General features: G+C 40.5%; 2 protein-coding genes and 1 non-coding gene across 3 annotated transcripts; all 3 read left to right on the plus strand.

Moving 5' to 3' along the window:
• The first annotated feature begins 707 nt into the window (after nt 1-707).
• pick1 (protein interacting with prkca 1) lies at nt 708-7,676 on the plus strand. Its single transcript, XM_070922735.1, has 13 exons — nt 708-832; nt 1,384-1,457; nt 1,781-1,892; nt 2,140-2,268; nt 3,214-3,280; nt 3,368-3,457; nt 3,826-3,879; nt 4,039-4,101; nt 4,289-4,422; nt 4,651-4,743; nt 4,842-4,892; nt 5,330-5,474; nt 6,181-7,676. The coding sequence occupies exons 2-13, from the start codon at nt 1,417-1,419 to the stop codon at nt 6,453-6,455; spliced, it is 1,254 nt and encodes a 417-aa protein (XP_070778836.1). The 5' UTR covers nt 708-832; nt 1,384-1,416; the 3' UTR covers nt 6,456-7,676.
• A 377-nt stretch (nt 7,677-8,053) lies between these two features.
• Nucleotides 8,054-8,126, plus strand: trnar-ccu (transfer RNA arginine (anticodon CCU)). The gene has a single exon. It is a non-coding gene; the product is annotated as a tRNA-Arg (tRNA).
• Nucleotides 8,127-8,328: 202 nt separating this feature from the next.
• plbd1a (phospholipase B domain containing 1a) lies at nt 8,329-15,589 on the plus strand. Its single transcript, XM_070922734.1, has 11 exons — nt 8,329-8,499; nt 9,158-9,380; nt 9,728-9,811; nt 10,266-10,407; nt 11,282-11,422; nt 12,598-12,742; nt 12,850-13,050; nt 13,836-13,976; nt 14,051-14,236; nt 14,583-14,689; nt 14,806-15,589. The coding sequence occupies exons 1-11, from the start codon at nt 8,430-8,432 to the stop codon at nt 14,980-14,982; spliced, it is 1,617 nt and encodes a 538-aa protein (XP_070778835.1). The 5' UTR covers nt 8,329-8,429; the 3' UTR covers nt 14,983-15,589.
• The last annotated feature ends 464 nt before the right edge of the window (nt 15,590-16,053 follow it).

Raw genomic sequence — 16,053 nt, forward strand, 5'->3', positions numbered from 1 at the left:
TAGCGTTTATTACTTCCAGTATGTACTTTCAGAATTAGGTGACCGAACTTATTTATGTTAGATTTATTTTTAATTGCATCAGTTTGCTCACTTCATTTGAAAGTATTCACCGGGAATCTTAGTATGCTGCAATGCAATTTACTGCTGTAAGAATATCAGCACTATTGGAGAAGCAGTGCTAGGTCGACTTCCGCCGTGGCTCGTCATAACGGTTCACCACAGTGTGTTATGATAAACATGGTTATGTTATGACCATCTCTGTTACTTAATTTCTGATAGCTTCAGTTTGGTTACTATAATTCACTTGAAAGTACTTACCGGAAGTGGGAGTACGCTATCATGTCTACATTGACGCTAGTTTGACGACTTTAATGTTAATGCAGTTCCCAACTTTGACCACTGGAGGGCAGTAAAAACTCATGATTATAAATGCGTTGAGCGCTTCTTTGGAAGGCATTACATGGGCTTCATATTGGTTGATAACAACGTGAACATCAATATAGATAATCCATATAGATATCTGTAGCATTCCCACTGAAGAATGCGGAGTTGTTTTTTCTAACTGGGACCACTACAAAACAATTGTATGTCTTTCTAACAACAACAACTTCCGCGGTACAGCCTGCCGGAAATCTATTAGAAGAAGAAGAACAACAACGACAACAACTTCCGCTCTTTTGCCGGAAGTGACAAAATAAAGTAAACAGAGGAGCTGTCAGTGGATCCAGAAAAGATAATTGCGACTAAAGGAAGCGATTTTTTAAAGATATTTTGCTTTTTTATGCATACTAGGGGATATTTGTATGACAAACTGGTCCAAATTCTAATAAAGGTAAATGAGGTTGCTATCCCACCTGCAAAGAGCCTAGCATTACATTAGCTAGCAGCTAATAAGCCAGCGTTGGCAAGCAATTTTCTTGCTTTCTTTCGTCACAACAAAGAAATATTTTAGTAGTTGTTTTTACCGCATAGGTCGATGTGTTCAGTTCAACTGTTACACTTACTTAGACTAATATAACTGGCCAAAATCGGGTAGTTAGCATGCACTGCAAGTTACCAGCTGTTTGTCCATCTGCTGCAGCAGCTAGCGTCTTCTCACTGACTGCACAGCTCTGAAATCAATGGGATCAGGCGAGCGAAGCTCGTCAATGTGTTCGGGGGTTCTGACAGAATGGCCTGTTTTATTTTGAGCACAATACCATTTGATAGATACTGTTTTTCCCTCCAACCCTCCTTTAATCACTTTTTATTTCATTGGTAGCTCAGACTGAGAGAGCTGCTCAAATAGTCAGAAGACTGTCTTGAAAATTGTCCTCATCATATCACATCCTCAGGTACAGTCACAATATTTAACGCAATGGGTTTTCTTATAATCACTCACAGGTTTTACAGGGACAGGAGTGACACTGTCCTACAATGTTCACAGACATGGACTATGAATTGGAGGAGGACAAACTGTGAGTCACAATTATGTTTCCCCTTTTTGTGATTATGTGTTTCAGTGTGTCTACTGTATGGGGAATTTTAAATCGTCGGTTCATACATGGGACCACATACACTGATAAATCAAACCACTAATCATATCACAAAACCCTGAGAACCATAACTAATAGTGTGAGCCTAAGTTCTGATATGAACTCCACACTCATTACTCTCATTATTGAACTACATTATTACTGGTTGATACTTTACACTATACAGCTGTACTTCTTGGAATTGTCCTAAAACAGGGTCCACTAAATGCTGCAAATCTCAATGTATCATGATTACTCCTCAACAGGGGGATACCAACGGTACCTGGTACTGTGTGTCTGAAGAAAGATGGTAATAACCTTATAGGGATCAGCATTGGTGGTGGGGCACAGTACTGTCCTTGTCTTTACATTGTCCAGGTAGGTGCAGAACACTTGATTATATTTATGAATCTATCACAAAACATTTCTATCAAGTTTTATAAGTTTTATAGTTTTATATTTTTGAGTATGAAATGTGCGAACATATGTATTGTCTTAGTTTATGCCATTGTTAAGTGAGAACCTGATTAAATGGCAATAAAGCTCTATTTGATTGAGTCAGAGGGAAAATGTCTACACTCTGTGTCATTGGTACCTTTTTAATGCTGTTTCTGTTGTCTGACAGGTCTTTGACAACACCCCAGCAGCTCTGGATGGGACACTGGCAGCAGGCGATGAAATCACAGGCGTGAATGGGAAACCAGTGAAGGGAAAGACTAAAGTGGAGGTGGCCAAGATGATTCAAGCTGTCCAGGTACACAAATGCTGGGAATTCAATCACAGTCCACAGTCATTTACAGTCCTGAACAGTAGCTTGATGTGCTCACATAGCTTATTATTTACCCCTTCTACAACACTCTGGGTGCACTGTTGAGATTTGGACCAATTCCATTCAGTCTTCTCTCTTAGTGATTAAAGTAGTTGATGACTAAGGTATAAAATTAAACACAGCTCCCTGCCAAATGCAGGAACATTAGTTTTGTGGCTGTTTTCGCCTCATTATCATGCACTCAGGCAGGACATCAGCCTTTGTTGGAATGTTGGTTTATGTTCAGAAAACGTCCTATTGGTCTGACAGTGAAACTCCACACCACTAATGTTCAGTGTCTTTAAATGAATTAAAAGATATTGGCACATATGGACATGAGTAGAAATATGCAAAAGGAATAACACATTACTCACGTTTTCGCCGTAGCTGCAGATTAATCAGTGAATAGTCCAACAGTTTAGTGATTGTGGGTGCCCACCGTCAGACTGTGGAGAAGAGGGACTTTACTGGCTTGCTCAGCTGTGCTAAAGAGGTCAGGACAATAGCCCATAGCATTTGACATAGCGTCACCAATGCAGAGTGGCTGTGTTGTTTTTGGCATCCATTGTTCGCACCCAGAAAATTCCCTGACTTCCTGCATGGTGGATTAAAGACGGGGTGCAATGTGGGATTTAAAGGATTACGTTGTGTTGCTGTGACACATTCAGTGCAAATACTGCATGTGAATTCCTCCCTCGCTATTATTCATTTTACCACATGTAATAGGATAACACATGGTATTTGAATCGTGTTGAATCGAGTTTTATAGAATTAAAGGAATGAAAGACATCATTTGTCTTCTAGAGATGGTCTTCTTTTGAATATATCCAGTTTATTTTGTGTTGTTGATTATTTTGTGTTGTTGATTGTCTCTTGATCATGTTTTCACAGGCAGAAGCAACAATCCACTACAACAAACTGCAGGCAGACCCGAAACAGGGGAAGTCTCTGGATATAGGTACCTCCTCCACTGGACACATACTCACTGTTAGTCTTTATATGAATTACTGTGGTGTCCATGAAACACATGTTTTGTGTGTTTCAGTGCTGAAAAAAGTCAAACATCGCCTGGTGGAGAATATGAGCTCAGGCACAGCTGATGCTCTTGGACTCAGTCGAGCTATTCTATGCAACGGTGAGATTATTATTATGACACAAGTTATACGTTATATTCACGTACATCACCCCTGTCCCCCCTGCGTTACATTAACGCACGCACCACCTACCGGACACTTTATCTGGACACTTTACTTTATTTTGGTCACTGCGCTGTTTATTATTTATCTTATCTTATTTTTATTTTTATTCTTATTTTACCTTTTATATTCTACATATTTGTTGTCAAAACAATAGCACCATCAGACCACGGCAAATTCCTTGTAATGTATGTTACTTGGCAATAAACAGTTTCTGATTCTGATTCTGATTCTGATGAGCATTATGGTTTTATTAGTTATTTATATAGATGAAGCTCTACTCATGTGGATTCATTTTACTTCACAGATGGACTGGTGAAAAGACTGGAGGAGCTGGAGAAAACAGCAGAGCTCTACAAAGGTGAAGAATAATCAGCTTGTTTAGGTCTTATGACCCTAAGCAGTAATTACCTGTAAATCTGGTGTTTTAATCAGGTAGACTGTGTTAAGGTGAGTTACTGTAAAGGTCTGCTTGTTGCTGTTTGTTCAAACCAACGTCTCATCGGTCCTCTGCTTGCAGGGCTGATGGAGCACACAAAGAGGCTGCTCCGAGCTTTCTTTGAGCTCTCTCAGACTCACAGAGGTGAGTTACTGTGATCAAAATCAGAACTTATAAGCAAAGTATTACTAAGTTGTTGGGTGCACCTTTTCTTTACCTTTTGACACTGAGTAGCAAAGAAGAAAAACACAGATCATATACATAGATCTCATTTTATCTCAGCTTCAGTGTCTAATGTAACTGACTGGTATTTGAAAATCTACCCCTCCAGCGTTTGGGGATGTTTTTTCTGTCATCGGGGTACGAGAGCCCCAGGCCGCTGCCAGCGAGGCCTTTGTGAAGTTTGCTGATGCTCACCGCAGCATTGAGAAATATGGTATTCAGCTGCTGAAGACCATCAAGCCTGTGAGTACAGATTCAAGTTTGGCTTTGAAGCACTTGAAAACACTCAGGTCAAGAAATGTTTTAGGGTTTCATTGAGCATGTTTTTCACCTTTTTTAGTTTTCTACTTTTCATGTGCTACCATCTCCTTCTTCATGAATGAAAGTACAAAACACATGTTTGTTTGTTAAGATGTTAATCCAACTTTGACTTCACATCAAACCTGTGACCAATCATATCTTATTGTGCAGATGCTCCATGATCTGAACACGTACCTTCACAAAGCCATACCCGACACGAAGCTCACCATCCGCAAGTACCTGGATGTGAAGTTTGAATATCTGGTGAGGCAACAGCCCTCTGTGACTTTACTTTAGTGCCATCACTTGTAAATCTGTTCAACAGGTTCAGAAAAACAGCATGAATTCCTTGTGTCTTTCAGTCGTACTGCCTGAAGGTGAAGGAAATGGATGATGAAGAATACAGCAGTATTGTGAGTTGTTACTTGAATTCTAGTGTGAGGAGTGTGATGTAAACGAGAGTTACAGGTTGACAACGGAAAAATGTGTTGCTTTCTACATCAGTCAAGGAAAAATGTACTTGGACGCCTGCTTCCAAGTACAAACACAAAGGAAAACATTAGAAAAGCTCACTCGGCATCACGCTTTTAACCACTGACTTTGTCTGATTACTGATATTTGTTGAAAGTGAAAATCAAACGTGCACAGTGAAGGTTCTGACTCCAGGCTCAGGGCGCTCAGATCCGCTGCATACCACATGGTGTTATGTGAACACTGTCCATGGTGGCCTGCCTAGTCTTGTGCGGACAAGTGCAGACTCTCGATGTTATCGATCGGTCAGTCACCATTTTTATTTTGGAGCTGATGCTGCTAAACTGGTAGAGCTGTAATAATGTTCTTCTTCCTGCAGGCCATGGGAGAGCCCCTGTACCGAGTCAGCACTGGTAACTATGAGTACCGGTTGGTGCTGCGCTGTCGGCAGGAGGCTCGGGCCCGCTTCGCCAAAATGAGGAAGGACGTTCTGGAGAAGATAGAGCTGCTAGATCAGAAACATGGTCTGTTGTTGTTTTGTTGTTGTTTTGTCCAGCTATTTTTCTCCAGTCATTCACTCTGAGGTGCGAACTGCCACTGGTGATGCACATCTATCATCATGGTCATTACATCTACATGATCAGTTTCTCTCTATCCAACACAAATGGAACAAAATCACTCACTCCAACCATGAGGCCATTCCAGGATGTATTAGGTCACAGGTCTAAATACACAAAAAAAATCCAGTTTTTGCTCACGTTGCTATCTGATATTTAAAATAGGAGGTGAGAGGTGAAGGAGTAGGACAGTATACATGCCACGAGTCATAGCCTAACAAGTTGCATACTTACTGTTCAGTGTCCTCTGTCTTAATTGGAAATGCTTCAGAATGAAAGACATGCTTTGACTTTTTTTCATGTCAAGTTTAAAAGTAGTGTAAAGTTAGATGTACACTTTCTATCAGTAATAATATCATATGCTAACCTAATTTTGGCCCACGATAATCTTTGTGGGATATTTTCATATTGGTACACAGCCTGAGAGGTCATAATGTTTTGGTTGTGATTGGAATTAAATAGTACATTATCGGGATTTAGTCTGCAGAAATGCACAAACAAGCAATGCAAAGATGCAGAGAAATGTAAAGATGTGGAGCAGAAAAACTTTAAAAACACAAAAATAAATTATTTTCTTTTCTTTTGTTTTATTTGATCTCTTCTTCACCTACAGTCCAGGACATCGTGTTCCAGCTGCAGCGCTTCGTCTCCGGCATGTCGCATTACTATGACGAGTGCTACGCCGTCCTGAAGGAGGCGGATGTCTTCCCCATCGAAGTGGACCTCTCCCGCACCATGATCAACTACAGCAGCCAGCCGCCGTTCTCCTACACTGGAGAGGAGGAGGAGGAGGAGGAAGAGGAGGGAGGAGGAGGCGGAGAGGAAGGAGGAAGCGGCACAGGCAGACAAGCAGAGAATGGCGCTGAGAAGCTGATCGATGACGAATGAGTGTGTGTGTGTGTGTGTGTGTGATCTTGTGGAGCCCACCCCTCTAACTTAACTCTTCTTCACTTCCATTTAATGTCCATGCACTCACAGCAGTGATCTTTGCAGTGGAACATAGCAGTGGAAATGGATAAAACTATTGTCACAAAGGTGAAAAACTACTGAACGTTGCTGCTATAATGCTGTATGTTGCTGTTTTCTTTTTCTTTGGATACTTTCAAATCAACAGCTTTGTTATTATTTTACCATAGCAAATTTTGACTGTCAACAAAGACTTCCTGCTTTTTGATGTGACTGTCCTCCACATGTGACTGTGTGAGAGACGGCACTAACAGAAGGCAACTTTTAGTTTAATCTGACTGTTATGGAGGGGTTTTAATGCGTCACAGTAGGATTTATATGCATATGAGGTGTGCCTTCGTGAGTCTTAATGAAGTGTAACTTGTCTGGGATGTGTTTCCATGTTGTTATAAGTTATATCTTGATATTTACACTTTATTTTGTTGTTTTCTTTGCTACAAACCTGTAATATTTTGGACAGGGATTTATTTAGCTACCGAAGTGTCTAAATGTCTCCTCAGCTTTACAAACGACACTGGATAAATATACAAAATGTGAAGGTGATGTTGAAGATGATGATCGACCAGACTTGGTTTGGTTCCTACATGAAGTGCTTGTTACATGCAGCTGTTAACACTCCTACGTCCCCTTTTTCTTCTTCTTGGCACATTTTTAGTTGTTTTTTTTTCCTTTTTTCACACGGAGGGGTTATTTTCTCCTTTACTCTTGTATTGCTCGCTTCCCCTCAACAGCATGTTTTTGTTTTCCCTGCACTCTGGTAGCGTCTCTGTCTAGGAGCATTACTGCTGTGTGGAAACAGATTAACAAATGCAAACACTACATGTACATATCTATGTACAAAGGGAAAGGGTGTAAAAACTGTGTGTTTTACCAGTGTTTTAACTTTTCTTGTCATTCCCACTTTATTTATTCTTTTTGTCAAAGCATACTTAAAAGTTTTAATTATAAGTTAAATGCAAGATTGATTCTATAGAGAATATAATCATCCATCTGTGTTACTCTTTGTTGTCTGTCATTCGTTTTGTCTTCAGGGGGAGAAGATGCTTGTGTGCATTTTCATGATTTACTGTTGGGGACAGTCACCAGGGGGCAGCAACACATCAGATCACGCAATGAGTGAATTAAAAAAACATTTTGTTCGTGTATTGTTTTCTTTCTCTGAATAACTGGAATATAATTCATTCAAATATATAAAATATCTGTATGTTATTTTGTATATATATATACATTATAATGTTGGCTGACATTAGTAGACTTATTTGAACTTAAATTAAGTACGTGAACCTTAAAATAACTTTTGTGTTCGTTTTATACTATAAATAATGTGTTTGGCCTGTTTAAGAGGGACATAATTGTTACCTTTTTCAGCTAACGGTAAATCAGATATTTTCTTTTAGCAGTGTTCTGCATTGTTTTATTGATATGCAATTGATTTATAAATTGTAATTATAAAGCAGTACCGTCTGCTGTATTATTGTTTATCTATAAAATGCTACGTGATATCAGAGATATGCCGCAGAGCCCCAGTGGCCTAATGGATAAGGCACTGGCCTCCTAAGCCAGGGATTGTGGGTTCGAGTCCCATCTGGGGTGAAAGATTTTACCCCATCTGACAAACAAAAAATACTAAGTGAGTTAGAAATGATCTCTAATTATAGTTAACTATGTGAGACGTAGCAGTACGGCCCTGTTCCTATAATACACACGTACGGCGTGTTGTTCCCGTTTCCTCCGGCCCGCAGCCAATCAGGAAACGCTCCGCTCCGACACTCGGATTTTCCCTTCCACACAGCAATTCTCTTCGCCTCTCTTCGCCTCTCTTCGCCTAAACCACTTTCTTCTTATCCCCGTCTCTAATCTGCAGTTGGCTTAGCATTAAACTGCATTTACACAGCCATGCTTTTAGTAAAGAGGACGTATGTTTTTCTTTTATTTATCGTGGCTGCGACCTTCGTCTCTGCTGACCGTAAGTAGGCCAAGTTTATGTGAAATCACGGGTGGTTGTATACGGATCAAATGGCTCTACTTTCCAGGATTTAACAATTGGTGGTTGGCTGTAAGCATGCACGCTGTTTTGTATGAATGAGTTCTACTCACACTTTCAGTCAGCTGTTTCAAAGTGTGTCGCAGATGACAGCTCGAGTTGAATATGTTTGGTTCACCTGTAAGGCCTACTGTAGGGTAATTCCCAAACTCACGAGGGCTCCTGCAACTGAAATCGTTTAGTTTTAACTTTAATTTTCGTTGATATTCTTAAATCCATATTAACATGAGCCAATATAAAAACATTACAGTAATAAAAGAAAAATACAGACTTACAGGGATGGGATATGATATTCTATTCTAGTCCTGTGACCTCTATGACATCTGTCACTCCACCTAAAAGAAAAAAACAATTCAAAGCATAGTGTAGATGCATCAATATACTGTCATACAATATACACCAGCATCAGCTTAAACAATCAATATCAATATTAGTCAATTATTAGATTTACTGCACAACAGGAGAATTGGCCTAACTTACTGTCTTTTACAGCTATCAGTCTGGATGACTGTTGTGTTGCATATCTTTTATAGACATTTAGTTTCATTCATGTCCTCTTCCTGCACTGATTTCTTCTCAGCAATGACAGCAGCCACGGTGTACTGGGATCCCCAACACAAGACCGTCCTGCTGAAGGAGGGGGTGCTGGAGACGGAGGGCGATGCATATGGATATCTGAATAATACCCTGTCCAGTACAGGATGGAGTGTCCTGGAGATCCGTGCCGGGTACGGACAGACCCCTGAAACGGATGAGGTCACTTTCTTCCTGGCCGGCTACCTCGAAGGGTTCCTTACTGCCCAGTAAGTGTTGTCTCTCAAACGTCTGATAACCAAATCCAAACAAATATCAGTTTTAAAACTGATGATATTTTGGGCAGTATGTGGATCAGTGACCACTGTAATCCTTTGCTGAGTCTGATGACAAACTTAATAAAGATAAGAAACTTTGATCAGCTTTGACCTTTGACATCTTCTGTAACACCTAAGAAATGATTGACCTGCCAGCCTCCCTCATGATGCAGTAGAGAAATACAAATCAATTGACTAATCAAAACACACAACACCAGACATTAACAAACACTTGGTTTTAAGATTTTTGTTATTCTAATTACATTCATTTAGTATCCATACGTACTCTCCCTCCGTAGGCAGATGATGGACCACTACGCCAACATGTATCCGCAGCTGATCCATGACCCAAAGATCGTCGGCCCGGTTCAGAGTTTCATGGCGTGAGTCTGTTCTCTTTTCCTTTTTTAAAAATCAAAACCACAGCAGCAGCACCGCAGTCACATACACATCTCTGTCACCATCTTTCATATCCTCTTCTCGAGAGTTGGTGAGTTTAGCTCCTGCTACGCCCAGCTCGGGCTGTAATGTGTGTGGCCAGACGAAGTTCTGCAATGGCATTCGGCTTAATGTAGTTCACCCCTGACAATGATTATATTGTAAAATGCAGCAGGAACACAAGAACATAGACAATTATTATTATTATTGTTTATGGAAGTTTGAAATGTTTTGAGTGGCCCAAGGAGATCACATTACTTTACATGATTGATTCCTCAGTTTATGTCCGTTTATCAACATGTACCTGTTGGACTACATGTCTGTAGAGTTTTTTGGTCATGAGCTCAGCATGGTATCAATGGCAGCAGTAAACAGCAAATGTCGCTCTTGTACTTGTAGGAAGCAGGACTCGTGGACCAGAGAGCAGGTGAAACTGAACAAGAGCTCTGATCCTCTGTGGAAACACACAGGCTTCATCGTGGCCCAGATGGACGGACTGCAAGCAGGAGTCGCACACTGGGCCAAGAAACAAGGGAAGAAGGTATGATGGCCATATCTTAGTATTTTTACTGGTGTTTATACGGCCCAATGAGAGAGACAACTCTCTTTTACAAGCACAGAAGTTCTACACACCAAAACACAACAGTAGAGAAAAGATATATATAAAAGATATAGATATAAATATAAAGATACATATGATATATATAAAGATATAAACAAATATATAAACTGTGTAAATGAATGGGGGAAAATACAGAAGAAACAACTGCAACTGTTCAAAATCAAATTTCAAGTGTATACAGTATATGTAAAGATAGAACATATAAGTGCCCTAATTAAGAAATCTTAAATGTATGAATCTGAATTTTTAAAGGAAAGTGGAAATTCCACTTTAAAATCCTTAAGGTTTTCACTTCATCTGACTGGTTCTTTAAAAACTGTTCTGCCAAGTTCTTATTTGAAATGAGGAACCTCCAATACAAACCATACTTGTGATCATATATCACATTTTGTCACTCCAAAATTTAAAGGGAAATGAGATGGTATGCCTTGTAGATCACAAGCAGATACATGTTTTTAAAGGTTAGCTTATGATCCACTTTGATTACAACACGTAATGTGCCAACAATATTATATTACTATCAATAAATGCTAAATGGTACTAACTCTCAATTGCTTACCCTTTGTTAATATCATCTGCAGCTTGGATTGTGCAGAAGCGTATCAGTTGTTTTGTAAGAGATTAAAAATGAAAAATGTTGCTTCCATAGTGAGACAACCACCAATTCTATTTTTGGATTGATGGCTGTCTCACTATGGAAGCAACATTTTTCATTTTTCTCACTATGGAAGCAACACTACAATTCATTTTTAGTCACTGACCAACAGATGTTTACCTGGTTTCCTTCCCATAGCCGCTGTCCCTGTTTGCCATCCAGTTCCTGAATGCAGTGGGCGACCTGTTGGATCTGATCCCAACCTTGGTCCCCACCTCCAACCCTCCCCTCAGAGACGTCAAACTTCCAGGGATGGGGCACTGCTCTGCACTCATAAAGGTCAGAGGTCAAAACATGTTCCAGTGAGAGTGTAAGGCCTGTTACAGACTCTACATGAGGAATGCTCCTCAAAGCTCCTGTGTACAAAATGTCTTGTCTAAAATCAGTAAAGCAACTCAAACATCAGCTGTAAGCGGATGATTTACATTGGTGTGCTAAATGAGAGAAACAAGTAACTACCAATGAAGAATGAATTTCCTGTGTAAACAAGCCTCATCATCCTGCATACTTATTTAAATGATACAAAGCTTCCCATCCTCTTTTTAAACCTCTCTCTTTCCATCAGTAACAGATTTAGTCTATAAAAGTGCTAATTCCTCCTCCGTGACCATTTTTAACTCCCACACCGGGTATATAGGGCAGTAGTGTGTGCAGTTTCATTTACTACATAAACAAAGAACTCCCACACACACTGTGTTGGTGAAAATGTGTATTTTGTGGGGTAAGAAACAGGCCTTAGTATGAAACAGTATCAGCAGGTTCTTCTGTCTTATCCAACAGGAAAATATATTTACTTATAATCACATCTTTCGTGCGTTTTACTATGTATTTATTATGCCATCAAACTTACTTTCTTCATTGTTCCTATTCTTTGTGCCATGTCAGTGTATTGCAGCATTTGAGAAATTCAAATGATTAGAACTGCGATTAATTGTGTAGCTGCACCAACATATTAGTTAATTAACTGAAGTCAATGATCTCCTTATTTTTTCCCTCAAGTGGCTTCAAAATGACATCAGACATGTTTGCTGTATTGTTCAGCACTGCCACAGTTGTATCTGTACCAGCTTTTACAGGATGGCATTGATGCCTTGAAATCCAAGATGCCATTTATATGGTGCCACAGTTGTGTCAAACAGAAACATCTACATGTCTTTTCTATCGTGTCTTTCACATATACCTGTAATTGAGCCTGATTTGTATGTCTTTGGAACCTTGGGAACCACCAAAGGGGCAATTGGGCAAAAGAGCTTAAAGATGACGGCCTTCCCCTTTTACCTCTGACCCTAAAATTGGGTCCTTGCATGAAGCACGGTGCTATGTAAAAAAAAAAAAAGTACTTATTTTAATCTAATTGTCGTTGACACCAATTCCGGTCATTTCTGCTGACACAGGAACACCATATTGACCGTTGAATCTAACTCCTCTCTACTGTTTTCTGGCCTCCCTCTCAGATGCTGCCCGGCTTTGAGAACCTCCTGTTTGCTCACTCCAGCTGGTATACCTACGCCGCCACAATGCGGATCTACAAACACTGGGATTTCCATATCACAGAGCCCAACACAGCCACCGGGAAACTGTCCTTCAGCAGCTACCCTGGTATGTAACAAGAATTCTTCAAAGATTACAAGTACAGCAGTGAAAGTGTAGCAATGTGCAACTGTGGCTTGTTTGTGAAGATGGTCTCAGCATATCGTTCTCTCCAGGTTTCCTGGTGTCTCTGGACGACTTCTACCTGTTGGGCAGTGGTCTGATGATGACCCAGACCACCAACAATGTCTTCAACTCCTCCCTTTTTGACACGATCACCCCCAACTGCCTGCTGGCTTGGCAGAGGGTCAGGTTGGCTCACAGTTTGGCACATACCGGAGAAGAGTGGGCCAAAACCTTCTCCATGTACAACTCGGGTGAGGGATTATATATTTGTAAAGCACTAAGCATGTTCCAAATTATTTTACTAGACAGCAGCAACACTAAGAGACATACAGGTATAACTCAATATACATCTCAATATAAATCAAGTGGTCGATGTTAAAGTACTAAATGAATGTATATTTAAATGTAAATATATTTATTCAGCACTAAATTAAGATCAACTTGCATAGAAGCGATACTTAAAGGGGAACTCCGCCGATATTACACATCAAAGCCCGTTAACAGGTCTTGGGGAGTACTACTGCATATGTGAAAAAAGTAATATAAATCCTTTTGTGGCTCCAGAGTGGTATGCTAAATCGGTGGAGTACTCTTTTAAAACTTGAAGATTGAGATGTGACCCATCCCAAGCCTCAAGCTAGGTTTCAAGTCCAGATTTGAGATAGGTAATAAATCCACAATCTGAATCTCGAATCTTGGGATCAGTAATTCATCTCCTTAAGCATCATGTCTGTTCTTGTTTGCTGTGTTACATTACATGCTTGGTAATGCAGCTGAAAGCCCAAATTGAGTTTAAAGGTTTGCTTGTGTTGTGTAAAATGTCAGTTTTGAAACTTTTTGCATGACTGGCTGATTTAAAATACAAAATGATACTATAAAACAGGGACAGAGAACGATCGAAGTTTCACTTTAGGCAGCAGAGTGATGTTAAAGTCACCATGGAGATCTGATCAGAAGCCTTTCAATGTACAAACTGATAAACTCACATCATTTTTTGCTTCTTCTATCCATTATCACTCACCCTCAACTCTTGTAGGTACCTACAACAACCAGTACATGGTGTTGGACAGGAGCAAAGTAAAGCTGGGCTACAGTGTTGATGATGGCGCTCTGACTGTGGTGGAGCAGATCCCCGGGCTGGTGGAGTACTCGGACCAGACTCGGGCTCTGCGCAGAGGTAACAGCAGATCTTTTTTTCTGTTTTCTACAGTATTTGTTTGATTTGAACGTTTGTCTCTCTGTTTCCTGCAGGTTACTGGCCGTCCTACAATGTTCCCTTCCACCAGAAGATCTACACGCTGAGTGGTTATGGAGAAATGTGGAAGGAGTATGGGGAGGACTTCTCCTATGATCTCTGTCCCAGAGCGAAGATCTTCCGCCGTGACCAGGCTGATGTCAAGGACCTGGACTCCTTGAAGCGCATCATGAGGTCTAATGGTGTGTCTCATATAGTCTGTGACTCACATTCAGCTGATTCTCCATATCAACTGGAACATGCGTTTCTTTTGTTTGAAGTTTGATTTTTCAGTGCTTTTCCCAGAATGGTGAAGGTAGCACTGATCTCACCGCTGCACCGCTGACATCACAGTGACTGGTTAACTTAGTTGAGGTCTGAGAGCAGCGCGCTCTGTCTTTGCTTTGCATATGACTGAACTGTAGAGCTCAAATAATAGTCAAATAATGTTGATTCCACATTTTAAATAAAGGTCTACTTATTAGCCCAGAGGGGGACCTGTGTATCAGCCAGTAGCCACGTTTAATGTGTTTGTTTGCTTATTTTCAGACTACAAGAAGGATCCGTACTCCAAGGGTGACCCCTGCAAGTCCATTTGCTGCCGTGGCGACCTGAGGGCAGAGAATCCCTCACCAGGAGGTTGCTATGACACTAAGGTAGTGCCCCGTCGCCACAGTGAACTTGCATCACAGTAATAGAGGTCACTTAGGTTTTGTAAAATCAAGTGCTCAGCTCTAATTTTCCCCGGGTTCTTGTGTTGGTCTTCATCCAGGTAACAGATTTCCACTTGGCTGGAGACTTCCGTGCGGAGGCGGTGAACGGGCCAACAACACAGGACGGACTCCCGCCGTTCATTTGGGATAAATTCAGCAGCATCAGCCACCAGGGTCTGCCGAGGTACTACAACTTCACCTTCATCAGGATGCAACCTCTTCTCTTCGAGCCATGAGATGTGTGTGTGTGTGTGTTTGTGTTTGTGTGTGTGTGTGTGTGTGTGTGTGTGTGTGTGTGTGTGTGTGTGTGTGTGTGTGTGTGAGACGGAGAGAGAAGCTTTCTGTCTGATGCTTTCATAGTAATGAATGATGAGGATCAAAGGTACAATCTGATGTTTCTTTTGTGGATCACACATCCGTTTACACAAGTTCAGAATTGGTATGTTGGATGATTTACTTTGGAATACAGTAGAGATCAGTAGTATTTTTGTACCCGCAGCCATTTGTGCCTTGACCACTGAGGGTGACTTTATGATTTTATAAAATGCAGAATCAATGCACTAAATCAATGCCGTCTTCAATCCTTTTCAAAATGCTTGTATGTCTTCATACATGCAAACACTATCATTTCGGTGGTGAATGAAACACTCAGTGCAGTATCATACTCAGGGCTGTTGATCTTCGCTTGAGCTTTGATTTATGCTCATCTACTTCTTGTACTGTGCAAAATGAAAATATCTCAGGTTTGTATTTTTGTATAAGCCTGTGTTTCTTATGTAAATCTGCACTTCTGTACTATGCCATCACTTCACGTGTTCATTGTTTATTAAAGTTTTACAGTTATACCAGTGCAGTCCTGTGTTTAATCTTGTCTTGTGCAACAGTGAGTCTTGGTGTAGACATTTTCACCGGTGCCAGCTGATCTGTGTTCTGTGTTGGGAGAGATTCATGACCCAGCTTGTTGTGCATTCAAGCAAATATTATTCCCACTGAAGAGTTTCTGTTGAAGCCTGCTTCTGCCGATAACGGAGAAGAAGTTACGGAGAAATTCTTGTCAGAAAATGTTACATTATGAGATGTTTTGGAGCCCCACAGCTGCCACATGGTCATTTATCACAACAAATATTAGTATGTAGTTTATGAAAACTTGTGACGCATCACATGGAAGAGAGGTTTGATGTTTTAGAAGCCTGTGGTCTCTGGTAGTGAATTAGAGATGGAGATGTTACTGTCAGTCATGATGGTAATCTATAAAACAACTAATAAACAGTTGTAATGAATCAATATCCTCGCCAATTAACCATGTG

Source organism: Enoplosus armatus, chromosome 17, assembly GCF_043641665.1.
Source record: "Enoplosus armatus isolate fEnoArm2 chromosome 17, fEnoArm2.hap1, whole genome shotgun sequence".
Classification (NCBI taxonomy): domain Eukaryota; kingdom Metazoa; phylum Chordata; class Actinopteri; order Centrarchiformes; family Enoplosidae; genus Enoplosus; species Enoplosus armatus.

Coding starts and splice junctions, on each gene's coding strand:
- pick1 (XM_070922735.1), top strand. CDS start 1,417: ATGTTCACAGACATGGACTATGAATTGGAGGAGGACAAACT. Junction 1,458..1,780: donor GAATTGGAGGAGGACAAACT/GTGAGTCACAAT, acceptor ACTCCTCAACAG/GGGGATACCAACGGTACCTG. Junction 4,423..4,650: donor TGCTGAAGACCATCAAGCCT/GTGAGTACAGAT, acceptor CTTATTGTGCAG/ATGCTCCATGATCTGAACAC.
- plbd1a (XM_070922734.1), top strand. CDS start 8,430: ATGCTTTTAGTAAAGAGGACGTATGTTTTTCTTTTATTTATCGTGGCT. Junction 9,381..9,727: donor GAAGGGTTCCTTACTGCCCA/GTAAGTGTTGTC, acceptor CTCCCTCCGTAG/GCAGATGATGGACCACTACG. Junction 14,237..14,582: donor GCGCATCATGAGGTCTAATG/GTGTGTCTCATA, acceptor GCTTATTTTCAG/ACTACAAGAAGGATCCGTAC.